General features: G+C 50.0%; 1 protein-coding gene across 1 annotated transcript; it reads left to right on the top strand.

Annotated features, from left to right (window-relative positions):
* On the top strand, positions 1-26,945 carry HEATR6 (HEAT repeat containing 6). The gene is made up of 20 exons (XM_037162150.2): positions 1-254; positions 2,634-2,741; positions 5,373-5,513; positions 6,003-6,118; positions 7,141-7,255; positions 9,221-9,322; positions 10,135-10,272; positions 12,252-12,559; positions 13,325-13,502; positions 13,870-14,076; positions 14,450-14,549; positions 16,692-17,047; positions 18,538-18,660; positions 19,021-19,107; positions 21,376-21,510; positions 22,284-22,406; positions 22,877-23,001; positions 23,816-23,912; positions 24,988-25,192; positions 25,415-26,945. The coding sequence occupies exons 1-20, from the start codon at positions 36-38 to the stop codon at positions 25,954-25,956; spliced, it is 3,525 nt and encodes a 1,174-aa protein (XP_037018045.2). The 5' UTR covers positions 1-35; the 3' UTR covers positions 25,957-26,945.
* The last annotated feature ends 688 nt before the right edge of the window (positions 26,946-27,633 follow it).

Genomic DNA, 27,633 nt, shown 5'->3' with positions numbered 1-27,633 from the left:
GGAAGTATTTCCTCTCGTTGTTCAACGTAGAAAAGATGGCGACGGTGCAAGTCGCCGGCTCCCTGCTGGGCGGGTCGCCACGAGAAGCGCCGCGGGAGCTGCCCCGAGAGCTGGGCGCTGGGTTCCGTCGCCTTTCGGCCAGGCTCTGCGCCTTGCGCCCCGATGACAGCAGCTCCTCCCGCACCGAGATCCACCTGCTCCTAGACCAGCTCATCTCCGAGAACTACAGCGAGGGCGGCGGCGTGGCCCCGGAGGTAGGCGGGGTGTCCCGCGGAGGGGACTCCGGGAGCATCTGCTGGCCTCGGCCCCACCCCGCAGGGACCCTAGCTGGTAGCTCCCGCCTGCTGCTCCGGGCTTTTCTCACCCCATCTGCGAATTCCTTAATTCCAGGCTAGTTTGCACCCTCCGACCGTGACACATCCTCTTTCCTCCCTCTGGAAGTCTCTGAAGTGCTTTACAAACTTGCATTTTTCAAAACCCAACTTGCTGACTTCTGCTCTGGTACCCACGCATGTGTCATCTCTGGTTCCACTTTCCACTCACCGCCCCTTTCCCACCCCACTCCCTGCATCCAGAATATTTTGTATATAAAATTCACTACTACTATTTATTGAGGACATGGTACATGGGGTACGTATTGTGCTTTCCCGTGCAGGGTTCCGGGAACTTTATAGAGTGTGGCTATGATTTGGTCCGTTTTATTGATAACGCAGAGGCTCAGGAAGATCCAATGCCCTGTTTCTGGCAAAGGCAGGGCTAGAATTGGAACCTAAGTGTCATAAAGTCCCTGCCTTTTTCTGTTCCTTCACCCTAGGCTCTGCCCTCTCTGCCTCCACTTTAGAAGTGTGTCCGTGGTATTATCCACGCACATCAGGTCTCGGATATGACTTACTGAATTCCCTGAACTCTTGACCCATCATACCACTGCCTCTGGTGTTCACAGATGCTTCAAACTTGACAGTTCCTAAGAACGAGGACATTATCTCCCAGCTGGTCCTGTTCTCCAACACAGGCAAACACGCACACACATAGTCTGCCAAGTCACACAGGCACAAACCGTTTCTTCCTCTTTCCTGTCCTCCAGATCCTGCCCAATCCGGATTCTTTACAATGTGTCTCATAAATACATCTCAATCCATCTCCTCCTCTGTATTCCTGCGGCCAATGCCTTAGGCCCTCCAGGCCAGGTGACTTTCCTGGACCATTGCACTTGGCTTCTCTAACTCAATGCCTGCCTCCAGGCCAGCGCTTCTCCAAACCATTCTTTGCTCTGCTGCCAGAGTGATCTTTTCTTTAGTGGGAAGAGATCTGCTTACAGTAGTTCCATACATATTGGTAAATGGTCAAAGCCAGTTACAGAACAGTTCATACAGTAGGAGACCAATATAGGGTGGGGAGGTTTAAAATTTATGTACGGTTATAGATACAAAGAATTCACAACAGAAGAATAGTTTGTCACCAGGGAACGGAGTGGAAGTAAGGAGTAGTTGGGGATGGGACTTTTTACTTGTATAATTTGCTATTTTTGCACCAAAACTATGTGCCTTTCCAGGGTCCTGTTCTGTAGCCCCTTCCACTGTGCCCCAAATGCGGTCCTTTACGATTTACTGTTCCTCAAGTGCCCACTGGTGTTTCACTCCACTAGTATGCCAAGTCTTTGCTCTCGATTCCCTTTTTTAAAAAATTATTTTTATCCTCACCCGAAGGACATTTTTTTTCGTTGCTTGTGTAGAACAAGAGGATGGGAAAGAGAGAAACTTTCATGTGAGAAAGAAGCATCAATTGGTTGCCTCCTGTACATGACCGAATCAGAGATTGAGTCCATAACCTGGGTATGTGCCCTGACCAGGAATCGAACCCTCAACCTTTCCATTATGGGATGATGCTCCAACCAACTGAGCCACACCGGCCAGGGCACATTCTGTTCCGTTTGCTTGCAGTGTCTTTCAGCGCCTTGTCTGTCTGTAGATTTTCACTCATCCTTCAAATCAGTCCAGATTCTGCTTAAAAGCCAATTCCACAAGACCTCCCTAATTACGATTTCTCCAGAGTTTGTACTTAATTCTTTTAGCACTTAGTTCACGTGAACTATTTGTGAGTATTTTCATCTCACTAATTAGATTGGGAACTTTTGGGGGTTTGGAAATATGTTTACCTTTGGAGCACAAAGACCTAGCTTACTACCTGGCACATAGTAGGTGCTCAGAGCCTTTATATTCAGTAAACATCAATAGATGAATGAATAGTGCAATTTTTTTTAGAATTCCCTAATTTTACATTAAATTCACACAGGCGTCATTTCTGATTTTCCCAGTGGCATTGAGAATCTGGTTTGCCACTTTTTGGTGTTTTTAACTTCAGTGTGTGCTTTATTGTGGGAGCCTTTCTTTTCATTGTACTGCTTCTACCTGTGTAGAGACTCTGGAGTCTTTAGCCTCACAAAAACTATATCGATTCATTTTTTTAGCACATTATGTTTTCGTGATGTCTACTTTCTGCCTCAAATTTCATCTTTCTCTATTTTCAGTGTTAACATTCACTTTTATTTTCCTATTTGCCTGTGTTTTTTGGAGGGGGGGGGAGGGTCTTGACCAGTAGGTATATCACCTTTTCTTCATCTCTTGTTTTTGTAGGATGTCAGTACTCTTCTTGTCCAGACTTGTCGCCTGGTGCCTCTTAATCAGAATCATCTTGTCAGCAAAGTGTCTCAGCTTATCCACCACTTACTTAACACATTACAGGTAACTATGAAACTTTAGAATTCAGGTTATGAACTTTGATAATAACTAAGTACCTTTGAAATATCGGGTTCGCCAAAAAGGCCATTTAGTTTTTTTCTGTAAGTAAAAGACACGTTTTTCATTTTCACTACTAGCTTTATTGACTTGGCTATTTTGAGTATGTTGGCACTCTCCCACATGGTATAACATTGATTGTTCTCAATTAATGTCTCGATTTGATCGCTGTCAACTTTGACCGATCCACCTGACCGTGGAGCATTGTCCAGCGAGAAATCTCCAGCATGAAACTTCGCAAATCACTTTTGATACATTCAATCAATCACAGTACTTCTCCATACACTACATGAGTCTTTTTTTTTCATTTCAGTTGTGTTTTTACCTTCCTTGAAGTAATAAAGCATAATATGCCAAAAATGTTGCTTATTTTCTTCCATCTTCAGTATTAAAATGACTACACAAAATCACCAATTTTGATAGGTTTTTTAAATGCACGCTGATATGACAGCTGCCATAATACATCCTAACAAAATTGTTTTGAATGAGTTTAAAGACAGGTACGTGCTACCAGAGCCACCATAGGGAAAAAACCAGACAAACTCTTTGGCCAACCCAATGCATCTGTGATAGGAATGGTGGGGTGGTCTTTTGAGAAGCTAAAGAAAAAGGAAATGTCCACTAAGAATGATACTAAAACACATCTAACTCTGACCAAAAAAAATATCCTGCGCAATTCTAGAAGTTTCTTCATTAGCGGTATTCTAAAGAAACCAATATCATTCAGCTCCTAGGTCTTAGAATTTTTCAAGGAAGACGCATTTGACCAAGATATGTCTAGGAATGAATTGAAATGATCCCCAACCCCTTTCCTGCCAATATTCTTTGCTCTTCCCAGAGCCCCCATTTGTTGTCTTGGTCTTTGTAAAACGAGAGACGTGGCCTGGGGCCAGGGGATGCTAGACCGAAGGGCCCCTTTATTCTTATCAAGGTCTGTGCTGTAGCTCCCTCCTCTCCAGAATCTTTTCCAATTTGCTAAGTAAATCTATTATTTTTTTAGAAATAGTTAACCTATTACTACTAAGGCTGTTATTATAAGGTAGCACAGGAGTGTATAAATGTAGTTCACACAGAACGTACCAATTAGCATTGTACTATTCAGGGTGCTGTCGTCTCCGAGGAACAGAAAAGCCAACGCAGCGCAGCCGAACGGTTTTTTGTAGTGACGCCCACGGGAGGCAGCGGTAGGGCCCTTACGAACAAGAGGGTTCCTGGCGCCTTCCCGCTCTGCCACCCACTGTGTACGGGCTGTCCTTAGCCAGCATCTCGCAGGGTCGTGGGCAGCTGCTCCACTCCAGGCATCCCGTGCAAAATACATAAATAACACCGGGCAGAAGCAAAAGAACTATTGGTTTTGTGTCTTTTTTATTAAAGAATGGGGAAATTGGTCCCATAGACCCTCCTGCATTCCTCCCCTGATGTTTGGCTGGGAGGCGTCTGAGTGCCTTCCGCACCATCTTGATCGGGAATGCTGTGGCCTTGAGTGGCTTAGATCGGGGTTTTGACCTTGACCGCACGGCAGGACCCCTGAAGGGCTCCAGCTCCCTCAACGACTGCAGGGTTTCTCAGCCTTGGCCCCGCCGGTGTTTGGACTAGATCATTCTTCGTTGTGAGGGGCTGTCCTGTGCGTTGCAGGGGGTTTGGCAGAATCCTTGGCCTCTGCCCACTGGACACCAGTAGTGTGCCTCCTGTTGTGACTGTCAGAAATGTCTCCAGACATTTGGCAAATGGCCCCCCGGGGACAAGACGGCCCCTGGTAGAGAGCCACTCTCTTACACTGATTAGGATTTACCCCCGGGTCCCACGTGGGAGAGGTGAGCACCCAGATGAAAGTCACTCTGCCGACAAAAGCGGAGGATGTGAGTGTCCGCAGGCTCCCAATGGCATCTGCTGCAGGCGGCCTCACAGACGCAGTGAGGCCGTTTGCACGTTCAGACTTGTTCAGACTGACGTAGTTTCTGGATATTCTCTGTTCTCAGGTGTATCACCTTCGTCGCACTGGCAGTTGGAATCGTTTCTAATTACCTGTGACATCCCCAGCCCTTAAGCAGGTTTCTAGCATTCGATGAGAGTTTATCTCAGTCGTCCACGAGCTAATGTCTGGATTAGCCTGCTCTGTCCCACCGAGATTACAAATGACTGGGGCGCGGGGTATGCCACCTCTTCGTGTTGTGTTCACCGCATTATGGGGGCAACAGAGTAGCTACTTAGTAGACATTCACTCCCAGTATATTGGTTGAGCACTTCCTACATGTAAGGCAATTTAGTTGAATTAAGAAATTTCAGCGATCAAGTCTTACCTGTCTGTCTGTTTACAACCACCGGTGTCTGGGTGGTTCAGGGAAAAACGACAAGGGGTTTGCTGAGATCTCCCTGGACTAGAGAGAGTGCAGGGCCAAAGAGAGGCCAGTCCTGATCAGACTTTCAGGTCTGAGCTGAGCTTTTGACACGAGAGCTGAGCTTTTTGACACGAGAGAGATGGACCCGCCACCCAGCGTGATTCCGATGAGCGTGCGTGTCGGAGAAGGGCAGAAGCCTTCCCAGTCCGGCCGTGTGCATGTCCTCCTCTGTCTGCAGGTGATCGTTGACGAGCAGAACCTGGACTTCCTGCTGGCGTACACGACGTCTGCTCTCCAGCAGTGCAGCTGCTGGACGCACGTGCAAGTTCTCCAGGCCCTGGCGGCGCTGGTTTACGGCAACGGCTCCAAGTGCCAAAAGGTGGCTTAAACTGTGTCCAGGGGGTTGGTTGGTTTGTTTTTGTCTTTGTCTTTGTTGAAGGGCTGGGGGCACAGGTTCTGACCCACAGGCCTCTGTTCTGGTTCCTGTCCTGCTGTTCGTTCCCTGAGCCGGAGCCCCACAGCCCAGCCACTCTGAGGCCCGCTCCTCCGTGTGTGGAACTCTGCCTCTGGGGCCGGAGGGAGACAGTACTTGTGACGTGCTTGGCACCTCAGAATATTAGCCGTTATCACCAGTTACCGTGACCCTTCGGCTCTGCGTCCGAGACCGGGCACTTGAGCAACTCCCTAGGCGGGAACGAGGACCCTTTCCTGTGTTTTTCGGTGTGTCTTTGCACGCCCATCTGAAAGATGTACCTAGCAGCTGGTCTTTTGCTACTTAACTGCCCTTTAGTTAAAAAAATGAAGTCTGTCTGAAGAGTCATGTTTTCCAGGAGCTGCTTGTTCAACATTGGCTGTCGCTTTGTTTTAGTACCTCCCAGACTTACTAGGCAGGAGCGGACTCTTGGTGAAGCTGAGTGACCTGACCCAGCCTGACCCCGAGGTTAGGAGAGCTGCAGTACATTGCATGGCGAACCTGTGTCTCAGGTGGGTGGAGCCAGCAGGCTTCCCAGGTGTGATGGTACAGGGAAACACACTCCGACGTTCTTTGTGGGTGGTTCGGTCTGTCTGAAGCCAGAACCAACTTAGGAAAATAACCTGCTTTGCATTTCCCATGTTCTTTGCTAATAGTATCATTTTATATTATTTATTTTTAATTTTAATGTTGCTTGTAAAGAAATGACAAAATTTTCTAAGACCTTATCTCTAAATATAGTAGAAGTGATATATGTGCTCTGGCTGGTGTAGCTCAGTGGATTGAGCACAGGCCTGCAAACCAAAGGATCGCCAGTTCAGTTCCCAGCAGGGCACATGCCTGGATTGTGGGCCAGGCCCCCAGTTGGGGCCATGTTAGGGACAACCACACACTGATATTTCTCTCCCCCTCTTTCTCCTTCCCTTCCCCTTCTCTAAAAAATAAACAACATCTTTTTTTTTTTAAATGATATATGTGCAGTATGTCAAGGTTTTGTTTTCTACTGGTATAAATTCTGACCTTACTCAGTCTTCTGAAAGGATATATTCATACGAATTGAAGCTTTGATGAGATTTGTCCATCAAGGCCAGTTTCTTCTGAGAAAACGGAAGCCGTCTCAGCTGCCCGCTGGTCGATCCCCGCGGTGGGAGATGAGCAGCGCACACCTGACCTGACGTGTGATGTTTTGTCTCTACTTGGCACTACTGCCCAGGGGCCGGGAAGGCAGGTCTAGCTCTGTGATTCTGACTTGGCAGGACCCGCAGAACTAAACAGGATTTGCCCCTCCTTCCTCTTCCGCTACAAACTTCGTAACTTTTCCCTGTGCGGTCCATCCTTCTTCCTGTTCAGTTCAGTCTTGTGCCTGTCCCAGAGCAGTAGTGAACCAGAGGGCCCCGGTCTTCCATCACACCGTTTCATTCAAGGGTGTATTCCAACTCCATTGGTCTATGTTATTGCTGCTTTTCACTGTTACTCTCTTGCAAGCCCCGTTTCAGAGGAGGCAGAGTCCGAGCTGCTTTCTCTGTGTGTGCAGTGTGCCCGGACAGCCGTACTTGGAGGAGCCCTACCGGAACGTCTGCTTCCAGGCTTTCCTGACCACTTTACAGTCCCCAAAGTCGCCTGACATGGACGATATCACGTTTTGCATGGTAGGTAGGGCGCTGTCAACCTCGGGACCGTCGCAGGTGCGGCTGCAGGCAGCAGGGAGCAGCAGCTGCTCCCAGAGTTTGATGTGACGGCTGTATCGGTTTTGTCCGGAGATGCAGGCATTGGTGGAATGTTGTTACCTCAAAACACTGAAAGGGGAAGGGACTAGTCAAGGAATGTGTGTGAATGACCCGTGGACGTGGACAGCGGTGTGGGGATGGACTGGAGTGGGGGGCGGGGTGGGCAGAGGGGGGCAAAGGGGGGAAATGGGGACAAATGAATTAGACTAACAGTAAAGTATTTAAAAAATAAATGAAAAGACTGAGACCATAACTTTCAGGTTTAAATGATAAATTGGGTTTTTTTGGTTTGTTTGCTGTTGGGTTTGTTTTGCAAAGCAAGGTTTTTAAAGAAAACTGTTTTTTCCCTTCCTGACTATAAAAGCAGTACAGTTGCAGGCCCTGGCTGCTATAGCTCAGTGGATTGAGCATGGGCCTGCAAACCAAAAGGTCACCGGTTTGATTCCCCATCAGGGCACATGCCTGGGGTATGTGAGAGGCAACCACACATTGATGTTTCTCATCATCTCTTTCTCCTTCCCTTCCCCTCTCTCTAAAAATAAATAAGTAAAATTATTTTTAAAAATTTTACAAAGGAATACAGTTTCAGGCTAGTGACTATCCTTTAGATGGAAAGGAAAAGAGTAGATTACACAATATCTGCAATATTTTATTTATTTTCTTAAAAATCTGATGCATCCCTGACTGGTGTAGCTCAATGGGTTGGGTGCCCTGCAAACCAGAAGGTCGCTGGTTCAATTCCTGGTCAGGGCACGTGCCTGGTTTATATAGTTCAGGTCCTGATTAGGGGCGTGCAAGAGGCAGCTAATTGATGTTTCTCTCAGTCTCTTTCTCCCTCTATTCCCCTCTGTCTAATAATAAGTAAAATCTTTTTTTAAATCTGATGCTAATATGACAATTTGCTAATGTATTTTAAATTCAGAGTAGCACATTTCAAAAACAACAGATCTTGCATGGTAGAGTTCCTTACAGTCCTTTGCTAGGATACAAGCACTTGGGGACATACTGTTCAACATGCCCCCAGATCCTCTTTCTGTATGTAAATGATCATATTAAATATGTTGTTTTGCCATTTTTCTCCTTTTTAAGCTTACTATCTCTTGGACCTCTTCAGTACCTAGTGCTGTTCTCATGCTTTCTAACTCTAGGGGGCAAACCTTGGGAAAATTACTTCTTGAGCCCCCACCTTCCTCATCTGTGAAATGGGACAAAGGGTCTTCTGAGGGGGATGTGAAATGGAGCATTTAAAGTGCTTGCCGTTCTTACTGCTGACTTTCACATGTAGCACAGGATTAGCTTCTTATGTAATCACTGTCATAATCTGTGGAAATGGGAGTTTTTTCACTGTGTTTACTACTTCAAACAAGGCTGCAATTTGCATCCTCTCGGTGTGAGTTGGGTCTCTAAGGACAGGGTGTCGGAAGTGCGTTGCTGAGTGAAAAGTCCGTCTCAGTCGGAGTTGCCCTCCCAAAACCGACCCCCTGCTTCATTCCTTTGCCTGGAAGAGCCGCTGAGGCTGCCGAGTTAGAGTCCCCACTGCTGACCTCTGCTGCCACCTTCTCGTCCTGTCACCTTCTTCCCGCTGCACGACTCTTCTTTTCTCCTTCCTCACCGTTTATACCTGCTGGTTTATAGACGTGTGCCGTAGGACCACCCTTACTCAGTAAGAGCACTGCATTTTTCTGGGAAATAATTAGTTCATCAGATTTCCTCTCTGGATCTTCTCTTTGTTTCCTCATTTTCATTTTTGTTTTTTCCCCTTCCCTGTCTCAAGGCTTGTTTCATCACCTAAAGACATTCCTCCTCCCTCCTGAGTGGTGCTGGAAAGTCGATTCCTGGACAACCAAATTTCACTTGCCTTTTAACTTGGTCTCCTTTTTCCCCCAGTTGTTACAAAATGCATTAAAAGGTGTTCAGTCTCTTCTAAACGGCGGCAAGATGAAACTGACACAGACCGACGAGCTGGGTGCCCTCCTGGCCGTGCTGAAGGTGAGGCATCGTCTGTTCAAACCCCGAATCGCTGCAGTTGGTGTCTTTCCTCCTTAAAGCCCCAGCACAAGGGCAGCTCTGTCCACCCAAGGCTTTAGGGTATTGTATTTTAAGAGATAAGAATACAATGTTCCTATTGAATCGTACTTAAGAACTAGAAAAAATAAGCTTTGCTTTAGTAAATGTATCAAATTCTAATGTACCTTAACTTAGAAAGAGAGTGGGTATGATCTGTAGACAATTTAATTTCAGATGATCTTGATCATCTTTGTATTTGAAAGAAGAGCCAGGGCTTCTCCTTGGCTCTCGCCCCCATCCAGCAGCGGGCCGACTGTGGGAAAGCCGGGCCAGCCTCCCCGGGGCCCGGCTGTCTCCAGAAAACAGTACGAAGCTGTGTGCTGGCCTCTGACTAGAGCCACGTACCGTAACTTAGCTTTATCAGGACTAAAGTTGTACCGTTTCCCCTGTGCCATCTCCCAAAGAGACAGGGAGACAGATGCCCAGGTGTGGGCTTGGGTACGCTGAATTAGCAAGATTATATTTGGGTAGTATAATTAGGTAAAACTGGGTAAAGTATAAAGATCAATAAATAAAAGTAGTAAGTAAATGAAGATAAAAATCTAACCTGATCTGACCAAATGGCGTCCCTCCCACGGGATGAGATTGAACTCCTCTTTAAGTCCCCAAAACTGCCTTCCGTCCCATTTCTGTGTCCTTAATAACCTCCAAACATTATTCTGTCATAATGACAGAATGAAGAATTCTGGTTTCTGAGCTCTGTCTCTCTGTATTTTCTTCATCATCGCCATTAGAAATCCATGTTTCACGGGCTCCCCGGAATAAACCTAGAGATGCCTACGGTGCTGTACCCGACCCCGCTTCCGCAGTGTGACGGGCGGCCGCCTGCCAGGTCGCAGCTCTCCGAGCCCGGCGCTTCTCGGCCGGCTGTGGTACGTCGTTCCTGTTCAGATTTACGCCGCGGGTGGTTTTTAGTAGCTCGCCGTGTAATCTGTATGATTTGATCACTGCTGTGCCAAAGGCTCACCTGGAATTTGATTCGGTTCGGGAGTGTTAGCAGAGTGAGTTTAAACTTACCGCACTGCCGAGAATGCCAGTCGGCGTCTTACACTCCTACGACGCCTAGTGAGTGTATCAGTGGTAAAAGCGGGCATTCGCTTTACGCCGAGGCCAAGCCTCCTCTCCCCTCAAAGGCTCAGGATCACAGAGCAGCAGACCTTTTCTGCGAAAGGCTGTTGGGACGTGTTTCAGGCCTCTTGTGGCCGCCGGCTCTGATGTCCTCGTGCAGAAGCAGCCACGGACACTGTGTCAACGAGTGGGAGTGGCCGTGACCCAGTAAAACTATTTACAACGTCAGGCTGTGTGCTCGGCGGGACTTGCCTGTGGGCCGTAATTTGCTGACCCCACTCGAGACCATTCGAACCCAACTACCAGGCAACTCACCGTGTCCACACCCCTCACGTTCCCCAGCCTTCCCCACAGCTGCCCTCTCCCTGTTCTGTCGGGAACCCAGAATATACAGATGTATGACCAAGGTATCACATCTAGAAAGGTAATACCTGATAAAAATGCTTATAATCAAGCATTCTTGAACCCATCCACCTGTTCAGTGTTCACTGTACGTCTGCGACAGCCCAGACATTATGCCAACATTGAAGGTACAGACCGTTTAGGAGTCTGGGGGGAGAAGGCAAAGCTGGATGGACAACTGCAATGCAGTGTCGTGACTCCTCAGCAGCTTGTTCACAGGACCTTGGGAACACATCCGGGGCACCCACCAGATTGAGGCGTAAGAAGGCTTTTCCTGAAGATGTGGCTAAACTGAGACTCGAGGGTGAATGGTAGTACAGAAGGGGAATGCTCTTATTTGGGGGGGCAGAAGATGCATGAGTGTAGAGAATGAGAGTGAGCGTTGGCATAGAGCGTCAGGTGTGGTTGGCACAGAGCGTCAGGTGTGGTTGGCATAGAGCGTCAGGTGTGGTTGGCACAGAGCGTCAGGTGTGGTTGGCACAGAGCGTCAGGTGTGCAGAGGAGAGGGGCGGGCAGGTGTCTAGCAGAGGCCAGACCGTGAGGGTCGTGTGTAGTATGCCGAGGAACGTGGGCTTTTATCCTACAGTGGTGGAGATTCACTGAGGACGCTTACGTAGCAGAGCGCGATGACAAGACTTGCATTTTAGAAAAGCACTGTGGTAGCAAGTGACAGGGTGTGAGTCTGGAGCCACGTTAGTAATCTAAGGTGGGAGTGACGAGGACCCTCTTCCCCAAGATCGGGGGCTTTGAGAATGTAGAGGGGGACACAGATGCCACAGAGTTTTGGCTGTCAGGCGAGAAGGAACTGGCTTTTACTTCATATCTACACCTACAAGGCGCCGGTGCCCTGAAATGTGCATTGCATCTAATGTCAGAGGAGAGATGTTGATCTCTTCTCTGCATGTGGAGTGGTACTAACTCTGAGTCCCACCGGGGAGAACTGAGAGAATAGCCACTCGGGTCATTTTCTGTAGACCTCGATCCTCTCGCAGAACCCAGCTGAGAGGGCTGGATGCGTTCACAACCGGGCCAGGTCGGTGGTGCTAGCCTCACACCCACAGATGATGAGGCCCAGACTCAAAGATGCTCGTGGTTGGCCCCGTGCCACAGAGGTGGAATTTACACCCAGGCCGCGAGGGGCGCTCTGTCCCACATTTTTCATACCTTGCTTCTTATAACCCTGTAGGGTACGTGTAAGCACTTCCCACAGTGACTGGCACAGAGGGTACTAACTAAGGAAGTGCCACTTTTTCACTTCTTTCTTTCCACTGCATTTTGGGGACACATTTGGTAATTAACAAATGAGAAAGTATCGATGGTCAGCTAGAAGCTGTTTGGAAATCACTGTCGTACATATGTTTTCTTTTGCTCCTACCATCAGAATAGAAAGAAAAAATCAAAGATAAAACCAAAGAAAATGCAGCAAGGAGAGGAGGGGGAGGAGGAGGAGGAGTCCAGTGGAGAAAGAGAAGCGGCCCCCGCCACCGGCTCTGGCCTAGCGAGCCTGCACGAAGGGGGAGGGGCGCAGCCTCCCTCCCCCCTGGGTGTGCAGGGCTTGCCCTTCGAGGGGAGCGGAGCTGCGGGGAAAGACGGAGTCCCCTCGCCCTTCGGCCCCTCCGTCTGGAAGAGGCTCAGCAGCAGTGAGTCGGACTACTCTGACGCCGAAGGGGGCATGCAGAGTAAAATGAGGTAGTAGTACTTTGTTATGTTTTTGTGCCTTGCATGTAAGTGTTTATAACTTCACTTAAAACACTGACTGCTGCATGTGATTTAACTGGAAGACTCATTTATGTGGGACTTCGCAGTTCTCTGCATTTTGCCTCCTTCTCTTCATCTGCCTTATACGCGTGGTTTCTCCGCCTGGAATATTCTGCCTTCCACTTTTTTTTTTTTGCCTGTTAACCACTACTCAGCCGTCGTATCCTCTGAGAAGCCTTTCCTGGGCCTCCCCTCCCCGTCCTGGCTTAGGGACCTCTGCCGTGTGACCCTTCTACTTCTCTTTGCATTTGTGTCAGTAAGGACGGGTCACAGTTGTCTCTCCAGCCACGTCTCTGCCAGTGATAAGCTGGTCAGCGGCAGGCGCCAGTTCACGTCCCCGACCTCAGCAGGATGTCTGGCGCGTTCGCGTGGCACTCGGTGCCCGCTTGTCCGTCGGACGGGGCTCTGCCGTGTCTCTCGTCTCTCACTCATTTCTTAGCATCAAAGTGCTGCCCTCTTGTCCGTCTAGTGGTGTTTTTTTAATTGCTGACTCTATTAACGTGTTATACAGACAAGTTGCTTTAACACGTTTTAATTGTATTTTGAAAGATAATTTTTAATGTCATGTTGGCATCTTTAGGACTCAGAATATTGAATTTCTCAATGTATTATTTGAGTTAGCCGGAATAAATAGTATTTCATGCCTTTATTTTGAAAAAACTTAAAGAACTCTGTTTTTCCTCTTGGTTTTTAAAGGTCCTACCAAGCCAAAGTTCGCCAAGGAGCGCTAGCGTGCTTTCTTTCTACTATAAAATCGATCGAAAAGAAAGTCCTGTACGGCTACTGGTCGGCCTTCGTCTCGGACACGCCCGAGCTGGGGAGCCCGCAGTCAGTTTCCCTGATGACCCTCACGCTGAAGGACCCCTCCCCAAAGGTAGGAGGCGGTAGTTCTGAGTGCTGTGCTGGGGAGCGAAATGGGAAAGTCTCTGCTGTTTTCTCTGCCCCTCCCAGTCTCACCTGAATGCAGCCCCTCCTGACAGCAGCGCAGGTCCTGACCCGAGGCCACTCGGTGGCAGGAGAGTAGGAAACGGACTCACGCCAGCACGGGCCTGGGCCGCCGGCCGCTGTGTCCGTCACGCATCTGTGTCCCTCTCCCTCTCATTCTCCCTCCCCCTCCCTCTAAAAGTCAATGAATGAAGATTTTTTTTAATGCTCCTAAAAACTTTGAAAATTAAAAGCGTATGTAGAAGAAGAGGGTTCGACTCCTGACTTTCCACTAACTGACATGACTCGAATTTCAGACGCGAGCCTGCGCCCTGCAGGTTCTGTCCGCCATCTTGGAAGGCTCCAAGCAGTTTCTCTCCGTCGCCGAGGACACCAGTGACCACAGAAGGGCCTTCACTCCCTTCTCCGCCACGATCGCGTCCAGCATCAGAGAGCTGCACAGATGCCTCTTGCTAGCGTTGGTGGCCGAGTCGTCCTCGCAGACCCTCACTCAGATAATTAAGGTAGATGTGTCCAGTTATCTGCATTAGTTTTGTAGGTTTTACCCTGCTGAAAAGTGACCTAACAGAAGAATAAGCAGTCACTTTATTTAAAGATAGCCTGCTGGTACCTATGTGTCTGATCTTACCTACCATCTCTGTATGTCCAAATAAATGATGTACTAAAATATACTCCTTTGTTTTTAGTTTTAAATTGTACCAATGAGAAAACAAGTGCCCTCCCCCACCCACCCCCGCCCCCCCAAAAAAAGACACAAAAGAAGAATGATTTTCAAATAAGTGTGAAAACTTTTCATTTTTAGTAAATGCTGTAAAGTTTTGTCTCTCTGTTATGGCTCACTCAGGCCCGCTGACGGACTGTTCTTGTGCTTCGCAGTGCCTTGCAAATTTAGTATCGAATTCACCTTACAACCGACTGAAACTCAGCCTGCTGACCAAAGTCTGGAACCAGATAAAGCCTTACATCCGCCACAAAGGTTGGTGGCAGTTTAAACTAGTTGCTCTGGACCGGCCCATCCAGATGGTTAGTTTCAGAATGTTCACAGCAGCCGCGTGGCTCTAGGACGTCTGTTTACTCTCCTCGAGTTTTCAGGAGAATCGGTTACTGCCCGAACTTTGCTTTCCCTTTCTTTTTTTTTTTTTTTTTTTTTTGACCCCTGAAGCACCCCTGGAAGGAAGTGAGCTAGAAAATCAATTGTAAAATTGATTTCCAATTTGACGTATCTTTGATACTTGGTGCTAATCAGAGGGGCCCTTCGAGTTGATCCCAGGGCAGGGGGCCCCTCTAGTAAGTGGTGGTTCGCACCCTGTAGTCGCAGGACGGGTGGGTGGACGGTCAGCTAGACATCATCCTTTTAGAGGGAAAAACTGGGATGTGAAACCCAACTTCTTTCATGTTGTTCCTCTGAAGATCAGATAACATTTCAGACCCTCACAGCCCCACTAACCACAGAGCCTTATTTCTTGGTATTTCCTGCCGCACTCCCACATATAATATGCAGAGATGGGCAAAACAGTGTGTAGTTGAGAGTACGCAGAACACGTTCACTTACTAATTACTATATTATTTTCCGTTCGAACAATGGCAGCCCACTTCTGCGTGTCCTTGTGTGTGTGCTCTGAGCGCTTGCCTTTAAAACGTTTGTTTTCTTTTGTTTGCAAGCTTTATGGTCAGACACCATGCTGATAAGTTGAGTGTTCACTCAGAATTACAGAACTTGGTGGGGAGGGAGGGTTCGTGGTGACCCTGCGGTGGGGGCCCGGGGCCCGGAGCCAGCTGACTCCCGTTCCTGCTGTCCCGTGGTCGTGGGCCCTCTGAACCCCAACTCCCTCCCAACAGGAGGAATCGTACCAGCCCCGTAAGACCTTCAGGAGGCTTAGCCGAGATGAGGATGTGTAAGCTAAGTCCAGTCACTCCTTTCACCCGTCGTGAAATGGGACTGAGATGCAAATTGTGTCCTACTGTGTCTCATCACGCGAGTGGCAGAGGCGACTGAAACAGCCCAGGTCTCCTGGCTCAGTCCCCTGCTTGTCCCCTGCTTGTCCCCTGCACCCGCTTTGCTTCACCTGCGCGCTGAGGGGAGTGGACTGTGGCTCCGCAGTCCCTGTCAAGTGTTTACCTTTGTCCTCCATCGACTTTTTATTATTAAAATGTTCAGACCCGCCCTGGCTGGTGTGGCTCAGTGGACTGAGCACAGGCCTGCAAACCAGGTGATCACGGTTCAATTCCCAGCCAGGGCACGTGCCTGGGTTGCAGGCCAGTTCCCAGCAGGGGATGCACAAGAGGCAACCACACATTGATATTTCTCTCCTGTCCTTCCCTTCCCCTCTAAAGATATATAAATAAAATCTTTAAAAAAAAATGTTCAGACCCGCAGAAAATTGGAAAGAATAGTACATTGACCATCTGTGTACCTCCACCTAGACTTCACAGTTGTTACTGTTTGTCATGTTTGGTTTCTCTGTCTCTTACACGTATGCATCTGTGTGTGTGTATACACATGGGTGTGTATATGTGTATTTTTGTGTATGTATATAAAATTACATAGACTTTTTTTCTTGAACCATTTGAAAGTAAATTGCAGCATGGTATTTTATCCTAAATACCTCAGCATGCGTATCCTAAGAATAAAGGTGACCCAAAAAACACAAAACCATTTTTGCATCGAAGACATTTACATCAATTCCACGACATTGTCTAACATCTTGTCTGCGTTCATATTTCCCTGTGTCCCAGAAAGGCTCTTACGGCTTTTTCTAAACCTGTTTTCATTCAAGTTTCACTTATTGCATTCAGTTTTTATGTCACTTTAGCCTTTTCGAATTCAGAACAGCTCCACACCTTTTTCTCCTCTTTCATGATCCTGAGTTTTGAAAAAGTCCAAGCCAGCTGTCATATAGAATGCCTCACATTCTCTGTTTGCCCGATGGTTTCTTCATAACGTTGTCTAACTTACATCTCTGTCCTGTGTCTTTCCTACAAGCTAGAAAGTAGGTCTAGAGGCCGAGGTAGGCTCAGACTGCACTAAGACAGCGTGACTCTTAGCGCCCCCAGGCGAGACTGTGGCCCTGTAACAGCTGCTCCCACTGTGACAGGCTCTCACCGTTTCCTTTGACAGATGTTAATGTCCGTGTGTCGAGTCTTACACTCTTGGGAGCCATAGTGTCCACTCACGCGCCTTTACCTGAAGTCCAGCTCCTTCTGCAACAGCCCTGTTCCTCTGGACTCAGCAACAGCAACTCAGCAACTCCCCACCTCTGCCACCCCGACTGGTGGAAGAAAGCCCCCACAGGACCCTTCCTGGAAGAAGCATCAGTCGGCTCTCCAGCGGGGTCTTCAGAGCCCTGCTGGCTCATTCGACTCTGCATTTCCACGGTCGTGCTGCCCAGGGAGGGCTGCTGTGCGGGCATCGACGGCGGCTGTGCAGCAGGAAGCACCCACGTGCCATCCCCCATGCGCCTGGAGGCCTTGCAGGTAGCAGCTTCCGTTCCCTCGTAGGGTGCTGGGGAGGAGCGAGTCCGTGACGGTGACGTAGAGCCGAGCGGCCTGTCGGTGGCGTCGGCCGGAGGTGTGTTGCAGGTGTGAGTGCCTCGTCTGTTGCTTCCTTGTGGTGATGGCGGGGCTTCGGCTGTAAAATGGCAGGTTCACTTCTTGTCGTTGCGAACTGCTCTCCTCACCTTCCTTGGGCATCATGACAGGTGGGTGTGATGGTCATACGAGGTCTGTCCAGAAGGTGTCCAGGTGCGTACTTTGAAAAATAGAGACGTTTACTGAAGAAGATACAAGAAACACTGTACACAGGACAGTGATGCCTCGGTCCCTTTCAGAGTAGGCACCTCGGGACCTCACACGGTTTTCCCAGTCGCCATCAGCTGCCCCGTCATATTTTCCTGAATCTCATCAACAGTCTGAGATCTCTTCCCCTTCAAAGGTGATTTTAGTTTTGGGGAAAAGCCAGACGTCTCAGGGCATCAAGCCTGGTTGTAGGGGGCGCTGAGTCACCTGGCTGATTTGATGTTTCACCAAAAAACTCTGCACAAGACGTGATGCATGAGTGGGCACATTGTTGTGATGAAGCTGCCGATCACCAGTTGTCCACAGCTGCGGCCTCCTGAATCATCCAAATAGTTTCTTTGGAGTAATATTCAAGTTCAGTGCAAAATTTGATGCAGATTTGTTGCTCTACTCACTCAGTCATTTTGAATGTGACGGCCACACAGTACACGTGCTCACTCAACAGTATCTACCACCCCCACTGACCAGTACAGTGAAGTCACATACACCCATGCACATCCCAGTCCACTCTCCTTGGCTGCCAGGTTACATCAGTGTTGTGCAAACCCTTCTCGTTATATTAACAATGGCTGGACTATTTCCAGACAGACCTCAAGTAATTCTGAAAGAAATTGTGTAATCTTTGATTTCTGCAACTTAAAGTTAAATAAAAGTTTAATTCTCTGTAAACTTTTCTTTGGTCTTATATCTGCTTAAACCCAGAGAACAAATTATAAGTGTATCTTCACAGGAAGAAAACCCTGGATTAAAGTATTCGCTGTTTCTGTGCTCAAGTGTGACCAGAGACACGGGTTTGGTTCTGGGTGTGCGCTAATAACCTGCTTGACATTAAACACATCCTTTAACCTCTTTAACCGTTAACTTTTTCAGCCTTAGTTTCTTCAGCTGAAATATTTAATTAAGATCTACCTTAAAAAATTGTACCCAGGCTTACTTAAATGAGATAACATTGATAAAGAAACGTTTCATAAATTATAAACCACCATAAAATTATATGCTATAGTTCATTGATTTTAGCCATAAAATAAAGGTTTTGCTTGCTCTTCATTTCATTCAGCATCACACTTCAGCCCTTTGTTAAGCGTGAGCAGTTTCCGAAATGCGGAAACCCTGTTCCAGGGTCGCGGCCCTGCCCTGAAGTTGCGGGTTGTGCTCTCTCCTCTCCGCAGGTGCTGGCCCACCTGGCCAGGGGCTACTTCTCGGTGGCTCAGGTCTACCTGATGGAGCTCGGAGAGGTGATCTGCACGTGCCTCGGGGAGGCAGACCCGTCCATTCAGCTCCACGGGGCAAAGGTAATTTCCGTTCACAGCCACACGCTTTCCCCCCTAACTTTTATGTTCTTCCTTTTATATTATATGGTCCTTAGTTCCGAGGTTTCTTCAAGGGGTTTCAGGCAGGGAAGTCATGCATTCCTCTGTTCTCGGCTCTACATATAAACCCGAAGAACTGATTCAGTGAGAAATTAATGGCACTGTAAATAGCTGGTGATTTTGCTCCTGGAAAGCGTGCCTTTAATGTGGAAGTTACATAGAAAAGAAAGGGAATCAGTTGGAACTTCCTTTTCCCCTTGATCTGAGGTGATCTCCAAAGTAGTCTTTTCCCTCGTGGTCCTAACGCTCTGCTCTGATCACCGGTTTCTTTTGCCTTCACAGCTTCTGGAAGAACTGGGCACGGGCATCATACAGCAGCACAAGCCTGACTCCCCCCTCCCACCCAGTCAGAGGGTGCCCGTCACCTCGGTAAGTAACTGTCGATTCACAGGCTCTTCTCTTCCTGCCTCAGTCAGTTCACTTTGAGGCTCGGCGATAAAGTGGAGTGGACAATGTGGTGTCCTCCAATGTCAAAAATTGCGGCTTATTATCTTGGATAATGAGATACTAGCATGAACGAGTTTTATTTGCATTTCAGTTTATTTGCATTTCAGTATGTAGTAAGATTGTATGAAACGTACAGCCAGCAATGCAAAAACCAATTAATTATTTCTTTGCGTAAAGCCTGGTTTGGTCACTCAGCCTGCCCAGCAGGCAGAGCAGAGTGGCAGGGAGAGCCACACACTCGGAGTCTGGAGGTCAGAGAACCGCCTAACGCCATGTGCTTGTGGGCAGTTTCTTCATCTCCGAGAGGAACAAAAATTCCTAGTGCATGGGCCGTTGGAAGATTGAATGAAATGAAAAGATGCTGACAAGTAGTGGCGCCCAGTGAACATTGATGCCCTCAACCCCCTCACTGCCGCAGTCCCCCCAGGATTCCTGTTAAGTTCTCGTCATCTTAGGTTGTGTCTGTCCCCCGACACTGTGCCAGTCTCTGGAGGGGGAACCTGTGACCTCACCAAAAAAGGCTCCTACTTCGTGCCAAAAGCACAATCAGAAAAAAACTGCGGAAAACTCTGCAGTTTTCTCCCTCTGCCTCCTCATCCTGTTGATTCGTTCCCTTCACGATCCCCATCGTCCTCTCCATGGTCCTCGCAGTGAATTGAGCCGGCCTGGCCCCGGCCTGGCCCCGGCCCCACCCGCAGTCTGCCTCGGAAACTCATGTGGAGCCGTGCGCCGGTGGGAGCTGAGCTTCGCCGTCCAGCAGACCCCAGAGGGGCAAGATGCTTAACTGTCCACACTCGAGTATTATTTCATCTGTGAAAATGGGATATACTTTCTGTGTTGCCTGTTGTTGAGTAATAGTTATCCTAAACCTTTAGCAGCTTAAAACAACACCCATTTATTCTTTCTCATAGTTTCTTGGGGTCCGGAATTGAGAGCAGCTCGGCTGGGGGGCCGGCCCAGGCTCTGTCCGCAGGTGGTTGGTCAGGATGGTGGAGCGGAGCTTGGCGGGCTGGGGGGCCTTCTTCCAGGGTGGCTCGTTCCCATGCCCCCAAGGTGGTTCTGGCTGCTGGAAGCTGGCCTCACGGCTCCCCAGGAGGCCCTCCCCTGGGGGCTGCTTCAGTGTTCTCCTGGTTTGGAAGCTGGCTTCTCCCACAGCGAGTGAACCGGAGAGAGAGAGACGGAGACACGCAGGGTTTTTATGACCCAGCTTCAGAAGTGTCACAGCGCCATGGCCACACCGTCCGTCCTAGGGTTACGCAGGTCAGCCCCAGCCAGTGTGGGAGGGGACTGACGCCTCTTACACGTTAGACGGAGAGAATCATCAGGGCCATCTGGGAGCTTGGCGACCACAGCCGTCCACATTCTTCTGGTTTGGGTGGGGAGGGCCCAGCCTGGGTTTCCAGGAGCTAGGCCTGTGGGGAGGACAGAACCGGCGCACGGGTGCCCGGCCACACTCAGGAGTACCTGTGGGGCAGAGAGGGAGGCACCGAAACCGCAGGCAGATTTGCCCAGTGAAACGCCAGGGTTTTAGAAAGCGCGGGAGGGAAACTGGAAAGGCACTCTTCCTGTGCCTGCCGCCTCCAGGGCTTTGAAGGAGATGATTCCTCACGGTGCTTAAAGCAGAGCCTGCTGCTCGGTCGGCACGCGGCCCACGGGCCACTCCGGGACCCCGATCTCTGTGCCCACGGAGAAGCAGCCCGAAGGAGCCCTAGCTGGGTGTCCGTGACCCGGGTTTCAGTCCAGCTCCGCTGCCCACTTGTTTCCTTGCGCGTCAGTGTCCTGGGAATGCGGAGATAATGCCGCACCCTCAGCGTGGTTCCCTGAGGGAGAAAATGCGTTGACGTATGTGGGGCAATTACAACGATGTCTGGTGTCTCGTAAGCTCTCTGAGGAGCATGAGCCGGTACCGCCATCGTGACTGTCGCCACCATCTTCATCCTCCCTCTCGGCGTTATCTCTGTGGCCCCTTGACTCCCGCAGGCTGCAGTTCCTGACAGTGAAACGGACGGGCGAACGCAGTCGTTCCTAAGGTTCCTTTCAACCGCCGGGGAGGCCCAGTGACGGCGTTTATCGCCAGCTACCGCTGGGAGGAAAAGTGTGTCACGCTGCAGTCACTCGTGGCCGTCCCAGCGGCAGTCTGGTCCCACCACTGTGCCCCTGGGCTGCAGCTGCACCTCCGCCCTGTTCCAGGTGGTGCTGTTCTGGACCGCGATGCTGAACGGCCCGCTCCCCAGGGCCCTGCAGAACTCCGAGCACCCGACCCTGCAGGCGAGCGCCTGCGACGCCCTGTCCTCCATCCTGCCGGACGCCTTCAGCAGCCTGCCGGTAACTCCAGGCCCCTTGTCTTGCCCCTCAGGGTGTCCCTGCGAGTCCCAGCTCCAGTTCGACTCCAGGCCTTTCTTATTTGAGCTAGTGCTCAGCATCCTCTCCGAGGAAACCGCGCCCACCCTACTTGCGTGTGGGGTGAGGGCCTTTCCTCCCCCTGCTTAGAAGGTGGGGGGAGCCGGAGGGGGAGCAGAGGCTTTGAAGTCAGAGAGGTTTCAGAAGGAATTCAAATCCGAAAGTTAGAAAGACCTGGGTTTAAGTCCTAGCTCTTCCACGTTCTGGCTGTTCAGTATCTTCCCTGAAACTGTGTTGTGTCATCAATGAAATGGAAACGATGTGAGTAATAACAAGAATATGCGAAAGAAAAAAGCAAAAAGAGAAGCGTATGAAAACACGTAGCCAGTGCCCAGTGCGTGTGGCATCCGCACGGTCCCTCCCCTGCGGTTGTCAGTGGCGTCCACATGGTTTTTACTTGTGTAAATCGGCTGCTGTGAAGAGGCAGCTCTGGTGACGTAGAAGAGTAAGGTGGCCTCGTTCACGCGGTTGTGAAGGGTGTGGGCACAGACGCGGTGTGTGCCCTGAACCGGGGGGACGCTCAGATAACCGCTGGGTCTGAAGTGCACCTTTGCCTTCCACCAAGGCAGCCTTGAGGTCTCGGCCGCGTTCACCTCCTGCACGTGGCCCCAGACACAGACACGTCGCGGTCACTTGTCACAGACAGAGCTCACAGCCATCCATTCTCGCTCTTCCTTTGCCACCCCTCCTCGCTGCAGAGCGACTGGCAGATCCTGTGCGTCACGGTGCTGCTTGGGCTGAACGACAGCAGGAACCGCCTAGTGAAAGCGGCCGCCTCGCGGGCCCTCGGCGTCTACGTGCTGTTTCCCTGCCTCCGACAGGTCTGAGCGGCCCGGGGATTCCTCTGGGCCCTGGTAGTCCACGTTGGTCTCATTATTTTCTGGTGGACATAGAGCTCCTGAGTTGGACAGTAAAGGAAGTCAGATTGCTTTGTCATCTTCCTTAATTGCTACTAAAATATGGCAATACCTGTTGTTCATTTATTTTTTTAAGACTTTATTCATTCATTTATTTTTAGGGAGCGGGGAAGGGAGGGAGAAAGAAAGGGTGAGAAACATCGATGTTGGAGAGAAACGCCAATCCTTTAAAACCATGGAAGACCCATCCCTGGGATTTCTGTGGGCGTCCAAATCCCAGTGCATAAGAACAGTAAACTGGGTGAACGAATTTTGATTCCCAAATAGAAATTTGTGGTAAAGTCTTAGCACTTTGTCTGAACAACCGAGAATTTCCTGGGTAGCAGTGTGAATTTCTGAGGTAACTCTGTCATTGTGGTTTGTGTATCTTGTAGGACGTCATCTTTGTTGCAGACACAGCCAATGCAATACTGATGTCGCTTCAGGACAAGTCTCTGAATGTGCGAGCCAAAGCAGCCTGGTCCCTGGGCAACCTGACCGACACTCTGATTGTCAACATGTGGGTGACCCAGCACCTCCCCATGGGGTGACTTCCGGGGCTGAGGTCCCTGCTAGGAAAGAATGAGCAGTAACGCCCCCACGTCATGTAGCCCGTGCTCCTGCTTTGTTTTGCCTGATAGTCCCTCAAGTAATAAGATCGCTGTGCTGTTCCTAATGCTTGTGTGTACAAGTACGGTATGCTGATATGAGAAGTGTGTCCACATCCTAGGAAACGTGGAAACACAAAAGTGGAAGTCCAGCACCTTCGTAGTGGCTGCCCTCTGTTCTGCACACGACGCGTGTGTGTTTGAGCAGTGTGTCCACGGGTCAGAGGGACGGAGGAACAGGACAAGGGCTGCTCCCTGCACAGCCGTTCCCTTCCCGTCCTGTCCCAGTCTCCCGCCCCAGAAGCGGCCGCTCTTGCTGGGACACCAGTGCCCCGCTCTCTGTCACTGAGCTCTGGCGGGTAACACGCACCAGCCGTCTCCTGGCTCCCACTGACGTTTATAAGTCACTGCTCACTGACGGTGCCATGTGGTAGCCATTCACCATCTCCCTGTCCCTGGCATTTACGTGTTTCAGGCTCCCACATGCAGCGAACATGCACTCTTCATGCATGGAGTCCCCACTGGAGTCATGTCCGTCAGTCACATCCCTGCATGTGCACCTACTGGGTCCAACAGTGTGAACTGCAGGTTTTGGTATAAGCTGAACAGATTTGTGGAGCTGTTTTTTTGAAGTTTTTGTACTCACGCTAAGTGAATGTATTTGTATGTATATACATTTCAGTGGTTTTATCTTTTAACGTGTTTTGCCCACTTTGGCTGGAGCAGGGACACACCGGACCCCAGTTTCCAGGAGGAGTTCTCCGGTCTCCTGCTCCTGAAGATGTTGCGATCCGCTATAGAAGCGTCCAGGGACAAAGACAAGGTGAGCCCGCAGCAGAGCCTCGTCTTCGTCGGGCAGAGACCTGGTGTGTCATGGCTTCATTCCGTCTGACTGGTCTCTGTTCAGAGGGGAGCGAGAGGGGTCCAGGGTGGAGAGCGGCCCACTCCACACCGACACCTGCGTTTCTGACCTCCTGGCTCATAAAAGCATCACTGCCATTTGTAATCTATGCCATGATATGTCCCCATCTGTTTTAATAGATGTTTTGGGGTGTTTTTTTGTTTTTCTCCCCTCAAAAATCTTGAAGTAGAATTGACAAGTGAAGAAGATGAGCGGCCCTTGGTTCGAATATTCCTGCGACACTAACAAGTTTGACAAGTATTGTCCTGGGCTGCAGGGTCAGGCATACTTGTTCAAATCCTCGCTTGCCCTTTAGTGGTGGTGCCCTTTGGTGCACGTGTGGCTTCTCTGGAGGTCAGTCTCTTCATGTCCAAAACGGATTCTGTTGCGAATGTTGCGTGCACCTCGGGGAGCGCTGAGACACCGGGTCCTAAAGCGCAGACCGACTAACCTCGCGCAGACTGACTGCGGTTAGTGCCGTGGTTCTGACCACCTGGGAGGCCCCGCCTTCCGACTAATTCCGTCAGAATTTCTGCGGTTAGGGTGTGGGGATTGGTTTTTAAAAAGAAAGCTCCCAAGATGATTCTAATATGCTACAGAGAAAAAAGTACTTTCCTCTGGTAGAAAAGCATTGGTCTGGGATTGTGAAACCCAGCGCCCCTCCCAGCCGCGCTGCAGGCCAGCAGTGTCCTGTTGCCCCTGGGCTTTCCCTGCCTCTGTAACTAGGGGAGGAGGGATTATCTCTGAAGTCCAGTCCAACAGTGAAAAGACCAGTGCAGGGTGCTCTGTAGAGACTCCCCTTTCCGAGGGCTCAGAACACCAGCCAGACGAGACCTTGCGGAGTCCCAGGAGCTCACATCTCCACAGCCTGCATTTTTCACGAGCTCTCTTCTTTAAAGCCGTCTGGGACCTCCTGGGTTTTTTAAGGCTGAAATCATACTTTCTGAACCATCCCTTCGGGAAAACGGATTCCTGATTATTTTCCATTTTATTCTAGGTGAAAAGCAACGCAGTCCGGGCCCTTGGAAATTTGCTCCACTTTCTGCAGCCTCCTCACATAGAAAAGCCCCGGTTCGCTGAAATCATAGAGGAGTCCGTCCAGGCCCTGATCTCTGCCGTGCTGACCGAGGCCGCCATGAAAGTCCGATGGAACGCTTGCTACGCCGTGGGGAACGCGTTTAAAAACCCCGCTCTTCCGTTGGGTATGAAAGTTTTCCCCTGCCCTCCAGGGTCCCAGCTCCCCCTGGGATGGCGCACTCCAGTCTGTGCTGTTGCTGAAGACATTCGTCACAGAATTGTTTATCTCACCACTGGAAACAAATGGAAATGTACTGAGCATCCAAGTTCAGAGTCACTGTATGTCCCTCTCACTTAAATGTAAAAAATCATTTAAGCCTTACTCTTTACGACCTCACTCTTTCTAGGAACGGCCCCGTGGACCTCGCAGGCCTACAACGCGCTGACGTCGGTGGTGACGTCGTGCAAGAACTTCAAAGTGCGCATCAGGTCCGCCGCCGCCCTTGCCCTCCCGGGCAGGAGGGAGCGCTACGGGTCTGCCGACCAGTTCGCGCAGATCTGGAGGGCGCTGGTCACCGCCTTGCAGAGGAGTGAAGACACCGCCGACTTTTTGGAATTCAAGTACTCCGCCAGCCTCCGCACCCAGATCTGCCAGGCGCTGATTCACCTCTTGAGCTTGGCCAGTGCCCCAGACCTGCCCTGCATCAAAGAAACCTTGGAGGTGAACGGAGACATGGTCCAGCCCTATATTCTGCAGTTTTTAAAATCGGGCGCAGAGGGAGGTGACAGCGGAGCCCCCCACGGCCAGCAGGAGAGAGACCAGATGGTCAGAACAGCCCTGGAGCACGTGAGCAGTGTCCAGGCCCTGCCTGGCGACACAGCCAAAAGGGCCATCGCGGGCTTCTTGCAGGATACCCTGACCATCTATTTTGACTCAGTCAGGTGCTAAATGTGCTCCCAGGTTGAACAAATCAGCGACTGTTCCACTGTGCTTTCCAGGGGTCACGTGGTAACAGGAAAACCCAAGCTTGAGCTTCAGATAATGTCAAATTCATCAGTAATCTTAGGGACAGAGGTACTCCATCCAGTATTTATTTAGAATGAATTAGCAGCTGTGTTTATTTTTCTAACAGGGCTCAGCCACGGTCTGGGTTGATGGGTTGAGTCTGACCTGTGTAACCAGGAGCCAAGGAGTTGGGTTGTAGGATGGGCTGAGCACAGTGGGGGATGTACTCAGCCCATCCTACAGGAAAAGAAGGCAGCCCTTGCCGGGCAGCTTACTTGGTTAGAGCGTCGTCCCAGCGCCCCAAGGTTTTGGGTTCAACCCCCTGTCAGGGCACATACAGGAATCAACCAACATGTCCATAAATAAATGGAACAACAAATTGATGTTTCTCTCTCTCCCCCCCCATTAAAAGTCAATAGATTTTTTTAATTGTTTTAAAAAGGATTTAGGAATCCTAAAAGGATTTAGGAATTTTGTCTGTGGGAATTATTTTTTGTTTATAATAAACTAGTGAAAACTAGTGTGCCTGCAACCTTCCATCGTTATAAAGTTGCGTTTGCAGGCAGCTGCAGGCATCGTTATAAAGTTGCATTTGCAGGCAGCTGCAGGCAGTGCTGATGTGCAGCCGTGTGCTCTGGCGCAGGTGCAGTGGTGGCTGAAACACGGCGAGTTCCTTACAGGTCGGTAATACCCGCTGGGCTGGACCCCCCAAGCGCCCACCCCGGAAGCCCCTCTGTGCCTTCTGAAGGAAGCGGCTATTTTCTTGTCATTTTTGTCGAAGTGTGGCATATATACTTTATTCCTAGTTCTTTGGGCTTTTACTGGTGGGTTTTTTGACAAGATATTGTGAAATGGCTTTGGATGGTTTCATTTAATGAATTACTCTTATCCTTTGCTTTTCTTGAATAAAATCAAATTTTTTCTTTTTTAAACCTTTTGCTTCTGTGAAGGTTTCCAGGTCTCTGAAAACAGATGTTTATGTTCGTACGCAGAGAGAGACCGAGGGTGAGCACTTGTAGAAACTGCGGTACGAGCTCCCGAGTCTGCAGCAGGGCCTCTGTTCCGGCTGCGGAATGAGCACATCCTCGGTGCGCAGGGCGGGCGTGCCCCCGGGGCAGGCCTCCTCCGGGACTCTGGGCCGGGGCCTCGGCCTTGCTGCCCTTGTGGAAGGAAGCCACGCAGGGCATGAAGAATTAGATCTTATTTGATAAGAAACAGTAAAAGGTCTGGCTCTGAGTCAGAACCCTAGTTCAGAATGCCCAGTTCTGGACTTTCCTTTGAAAGACGAGTTTGGAGCAGTCACTCTGGCACGGAGGGCCAGTTCCGTGGGCAGGCAGCAGCGGGAAGTGCCGCTCGCCTTCAGAGCTGGAGAAGGGTGCACGGGTGGCCTCCCTCCCTCGTGGCAGCGGTGGTAAAGCAGGCGTGCCAGGGTCGTCACTGCAGGGCAGACAGAAACGTCCCGCAGGACACCTGGGCAGGACTCCCTTGATCTTGACACCTGTCCACGAGTCCAGACCAGGAGCAGAGCCTCACTGTCTTTCCAAAAGCTGAGTTAACTCACCTCGGCTCGTTCAGCCTTCCTTGGCCCTGTGTCTCGGAGAAGAGCCCGGGCTGAGGCCG

This window comes from Artibeus jamaicensis, unplaced genomic scaffold (assembly GCF_021234435.1).
Source record: "Artibeus jamaicensis isolate MK-2021 breed Jamaican fruit bat unplaced genomic scaffold, CSHL_Jam_final contig_2259, whole genome shotgun sequence".
Taxonomy (NCBI): domain Eukaryota; kingdom Metazoa; phylum Chordata; class Mammalia; order Chiroptera; family Phyllostomidae; genus Artibeus; species Artibeus jamaicensis.
The sequence above is the reverse complement of the archived record's forward strand: the minus strand, read 5'-3'. Positions and strand labels throughout refer to the sequence as shown.